General features: G+C 30.3%; 1 protein-coding gene across 1 annotated transcript in view; it reads right to left on the bottom strand.

The window, feature by feature from the left end:
• Positions 1-5,873, bottom strand: part of LOC102674806 (protein GDAP2 homolog) — a 53,674-nt gene that overhangs the window by 362 nt on the left and 47,439 nt on the right. Inside the window, exons 2-7 of the mRNA XM_006624076.2 lie at positions 1,143-1,331; positions 927-1,069; positions 709-841; positions 526-635; positions 196-435; positions 4-115 (exon numbers count right to left, since the gene is read on the bottom strand). Of these exons, the coding sequence (XP_006624139.1) occupies positions 4-115; positions 196-435; positions 526-635; positions 709-841; positions 927-1,069; positions 1,143-1,327 (923 nt within the window). The 5' untranslated portion in view covers positions 1,328-1,331. The remainder of the gene's footprint in view (positions 1-3; positions 116-195; positions 436-525; positions 636-708; positions 842-926; positions 1,070-1,142; positions 1,332-5,873) is intronic.

Genomic DNA, 5,873 nt, shown 5'->3' with positions numbered 1-5,873 from the left:
GGCCTTTCTCCAAGAAGTCTTTGTCGATCTAAATCACCCTGCATTTGTGCAAACGCATGTTCACCAATATTCACGGATGTTTCTAATTGCGCAGATAGTTCTACACTTTCATCACCTATAACAAATAAATGTAATATTGTAGCGCATAACTTTTTTTTTAATTGAAATATATTATTTTTAATACATCGTTGTTACCATGTAAAGCATGTTGAGGATTATCGATAATTCTAATTTGTCGATCAGGAAGTAAAGGTTCTCCATCCGTTCCACCTATATCATTTGGTAGTTGCCAACACGCGTTATCTTGCTCTGCTAAATTTCTTGGGAAATAGAGTGGAAGAAGAACTTCGTAAATTCCAAGATCACACGGTTCCAATACAAGTACAATACATGTAACAGAATCACCATATTGCTCCAGAAATCTTCTTATTGTTCCTATTATAATGAAACATAATTGGGGAAAGATTTATTATCGTATATTTAATGAATTTAAAAATAATATTAATTTAATTAATTTACACTTACTCAGTGCAATATGTGCTCCCGCATCGGGAGGATAATTTCTTCGTACAGAATTAATTACTGGTAGCGCAATCGTGCGTAAACCAAGCTCTCGTGCTTTTTGTAAAACATTTCTATACAAAAACATGAGTAGTATTTTTATATATATATTTAAATATGCTTTATATTATTTATTATAAAATTTACCTATAGCAGCAATGTAATGTATTTTGAGCTGCTGTTTGATACTTTACATTGTATACTGGTCCTACAGTATGAATAATAAAGCGTGCTGGTAAACCATGAGCTTGTGTTACTCTTACTTCACCAGTTTTGCATTCTGTAGATAATTATTTACATTACACAATTCAATATTGATATAATTATTTTATTTTCAATTTTATTTTCTACTTTATAAACAATACCTTTGATTTCATTAAATATTTCCATCTTAAGTGCTGATCCAGCTCGAACAAATATTCTTTGGCACATAGGACTATTATCATCCATTGTTTCATTTGTGGAATTTACTACTGCATCCACTTGTAAAATAGAAATATCCCCAGTCCTAAAAAATAATAATATTTATAATATTTTTCTGTAAATTAAATAAATCTTTGTAAAGTTATTTTATAGCTTACCATAACGCAAGCTTGTTGTTAAGCGTTGGTTGACATGGAAAAGGACTTATAGTATGATGAGTTGGTTCTCCAATAGAATTGGAGTAATCTGTAAATCGGTGTTGGACGGGAAAGTCAGACCATTTTTTCAATGCGCCCGTCTCCACCACATCTGGGGCAACACCCAAGGGTTCCATGAGCCTCATTCAGCTGAAAATAAAAAATATTCCATATTATAAATAAAATACAAATTGTTCTTATGCATACATATAACCTCACATTCTTCTGTCAATTAAAGTTTAAAATAACCCGATACAAATATTTCATATATTTTCTGAAATATCTATGAGCCTCTTCATGCAATATTTCACCACTTTTCCACATCATTCATTCACGAATATCGAATTCGCTTCGTTATACTCTTTCGCGAAATGTCACGCTGACAGTTAAAGCGCATGCGCGTTACAGCGCTCGAGATGACGCGAAATTCAAATCGTATCAAACGCCACGTGTTTTATCGAAACGATATAGGGAACGAGATACCAATATTATAAGTATGAATCATAATAGAAATTAAACGACACTATATACGGATATACGTGGAACAATACGCGCGAAGGGAAAATTTCAATCGTAAGCAGTAAAGCAGTGAAGGAAAGCGAAGTCGATAGATGGAATCTTCCCAAACCGAAGATGAAATACTTGCTGATGCGCGGACTATCTCCGATATTGTAGAAACCTAAAAATAAACAGTGCCATCGATGAAAATCTGGGGCACACCCCGGGCTAATGGGAACAGCGGGCGTCCAAGGACGTAACCCCGATCGGGAGTTTCGAAAAACAACTTAATTCGTGGACGACCCGTACCGTCCTCCTGTGCACATACAGTCACGTGTTATGCGTTAAAGCCCGTCTGTGTTTGTCTCCTTCTACAACAGTGTTATGTGTGCGTTTGTTGTTGGACATAGAATGTAGGCTTCCCTAATAGCAAGGAGACAGAACTTGGCGCCGTCTGTCCTGCTACGGAACTTATATCTTGACAACCTCATAAAGAAGGATCGTTGACCTTCTTACATTTACTATATAGGTCCTCGCAGCCCTTTTCGAAAGGAAATCTATTCAACCACCTGAGGTTTCAGACATCAATGCTCGACAAGGGATGAAAAATTATGTCGATTGACAAAAAGGATTCAATTTTTATTCGATTTGTAAATTTTATAATTTATTGTAAAAAGGAAAAAATAATTTTTCAAAAAAGAACAGAACTTCAAATCATTAATTTTCTTAATGTTTTCTAGGAAAAAAAAAACAATTGATGTAAATAGATAAGGAGAAATTCATACTCAGAATGCATAATTCATCAAGATTCATATCGATCACTGTCTTCTTCTTTCATCGAAGCTTTCCATCGCGAAAGAAATTCGAGATATTATTTGCATAAATCCATTCGTCCAATTCATATTACAAGAAATATCGATAAAAATAAAGAAGAAAAAGAAGAAGGAAATATCGTGAAAACGTGATATATATGTCTATGTCTAATGTTTATTAATTCGTATTAATAGGGATATAGGAAGGCAGAAATAGCTTGCGCTTAAGCATCCATAACTTCTTATGAATACCGCTCTTATCAGGAAACAGAATTCGAGAGGCAAAATAACATTGTACAATGGAAAAAATTAGCATTTTTATGGCGGCACCGCGCGCAAGAGATACAAAACCTTGACGAATGTGGAGCAAAATGCTTCATCGATCGTATAAATGAATTCTGATGTTTACCCTGCAAAGTTCTCGAGCGCGCGCGTTAAGAACACATCCGGTTTAATCGATTTTAAAGGGAAACATTGTCTGCAAAGATCGAACCAGAGCTACGTGTGGGGTCACGGCCATGTATTCTAGATATTCATTTCTAATAAAGTGGAACTTCGATACTTTTTAACAAACTTAATCATCATGTATAATGTGAAAAGTAATGAAGATAAAAAAGTTTCTTTTTTTTTTTTCTTTTTTAATAAATAACGATGCAGATATACTGAGCTTTCGTTATTATTCCTGATATTTACTGAAAGTTATTTAATGTTACAAGTTATTTAACGTTACAAGATTATAAACTTTGAAATATTTCTTGCGTAGAAAATAGCACTTTTGTATAACAAACGAGTACTCTGATGTTCTATTTCTTGAAAAGTTTTTAATTAAATTTAATCTCGCCAAGGAGAATGAAAGGTCAGTGACGTGAAGTAGCAGCATCTTTTAATTAAATGAAACTATCAAACGAGCCATAAATATATATATATAAAAGGTAAAAATTTTAAATTCGTGAAATGTGAAATATACATAGTTTTGAAACGATTTTCAGAAATGCAAATATGTTGTTGCACTAAAATTGTTGCTGCTTTTGAAAGATCACTTCAAACTCGACTTGCCACGAAAGGGTTAATATTTCGATCTATTCCAAGCACAAAGGCAAATGGCGAAGAGTTAATCGACCGTAAAGGACCCTCCACTTTTACCATCAACATCCTTGAAGATGCATTCGAAATGAAGCTTCACATCCAAAGTACTCTTCTCAACCTTACCTATCTTTCTCTATTTCTAACAAACTTTCAGATCATCAATCATTGGAAAAAAAAAGAAAAATTCCTAGAACAGGAGAAAAGAGAGAGATAGAAATTTTCTTGCACCGAGATACAAAAGTGTTGCAAAGTTTTCTCATTTTTCCTTCCTTTTTTTCCAACAATTTTACGCGACATCGCATCGATCGAACGAGTCGTACTCGGCTGTCTGGCAGAGTTCTCGTTTCGTTCGAGGAAAACTTCCATCTCCTTTGTCCCTCCTTCTGCCCTGGAGACCTCCATTTCTACGGTTTCGTCTATCCTTGACGAAAGATAAAGCTATCTCCCGCTATGACCTAGATTAAACGATTATCAATAGAGGCAGTTTCCTCTTCTATCTCTACTCAAAAGCTCAACCCTTTAGTTGATTCCGCGTAATCTTTATTCTCTTCTTATAATTCCATTCTTCAGGTGCAAGTCTTGTTTTCACCTTGCGTGACTACGCTTTTTCATCGTTCAACTCGATATATAAAATCCTGTCGGAAGTTTAACCATATATTGGGCAACTAAAATTGAAATATTATCACGCTTTATTAATCATTCAAGTCGTTTATTGAATGCTCTATTTGATCGTTTAATTTGTGAATTAAACTTGTTGAACATTGTTTTTTTTTTATTAAATCATTTAACATATTCTCTAATCTTTTCTTTTTGAATTAATTATGCATTTTGAAATTAATGAAGATTTTGCAGTATGTCATAACTTTTAATACGAAAATTATTATTTTGTTGAAATAATAATACAATATTTTTATTTTTATTTATTTAACAAATTTTTTTAAATGTATTAATTAAATATAAAAAAAATATAAAAAAAATATTTATAAGTATAATAAAAGATTCAATTATCTATTATTGATAAAATCAATATTCCATAATAACAATTGTAATTGATTCACTATTGGTTATAATTATCATTTTTATTTTTATTTTAGCGAAATTTTAACAAAATCGCGATATATTTGAAATGTCTAATATATTTATATTTCAACACAGTGCAACAATATTGAAAAACATTGCTTTAGCAGAATTTCATTGTATTATTTAATTAAATCTTATTACATATCGTTAATATATTTGATCACAATAAGATTTCATGTGAGGCTCGAAGTAATTATATACAGATTATTTTTTGCTCACGCGATATCATGTAAATTTTTGTTTGATTTAATAATTTTTATCTCGATGAGTGAGTTCTTACTTTCATGATGGAATGAAGTAAAATGTATCCAGTTTCGGATAATTTCGGAAAAATTAATTAGCCCGGAAGTTATACATTTTCCTCTCAATCTCTTGAATGCATCAGCTCAAACGAGTTATTGGAAATTGCCATTACTCAACAAGGTTCGCGGAACAACGTATTCGTCCAAGAATCGATCGGGAACAATAAACGCAAATTAAGTTCAGAAAGAACACTTAAACCATACTTTCCTTTTAAATAATTTTCCAGATTCTTTCTATTCCGTAATTGCATTAATTTTAAATAAATTTTAAATAAATCAGTCAATAGAATTTCCTAAAAATAATTTTCTCAAAAACTTTTTTGGTTTTTTAAGTATTGATGAAATAAATATGGAATTAAATTCGATATTGCTTGAATATATAAATAACTTAATTTATAACTTATATAATATAAATAAGATTTCGTTTGACTGAAGAATATAAATTTCAAATCAAACGTTCTTAAAAAAGTTTCAAATCAAACAAACATGCATAAAATTTTCTTGAATATATTTTTAACTATGTTAAATAGATTTGAATTTTCAAATATTAATGAGAATTGGAATTAAATTTGAATATTGAATATAATAAAAATTAAAATTGAATATAATAATAATAATATATATATGTATAAAATATATACAATTATCAAAATTATGATGTTGTTTATTTATAAACTAAGAATTTTATTTTTTAATTACATTATATAAAATTATAAATTAAATTATTCTATAAATAATATTTCAAGTAATCTAATTTTAATTACATGGAATGATTTCTTATAAAATTTTAATTTTAAAATTAAATTTTTTCATTCGTAAATTATAAATAAAGAATGAAATAAATAATATAAAATTTTAGTGAAGAAAAAAGAAGCGAATTGCAGAAAAGTTTTTAAAAAATTCTTAAATAATTT

Source organism: Apis dorsata, unplaced genomic scaffold (genome assembly GCF_000469605.1).
Source record: "Apis dorsata unplaced genomic scaffold, Apis dorsata 1.3 scaffold_989, whole genome shotgun sequence".
NCBI classification, from domain to species: domain Eukaryota; kingdom Metazoa; phylum Arthropoda; class Insecta; order Hymenoptera; family Apidae; genus Apis; species Apis dorsata.
The sequence above is the reverse complement of the archived record's forward strand: the minus strand, read 5'-3'. Positions and strand labels throughout refer to the sequence as shown.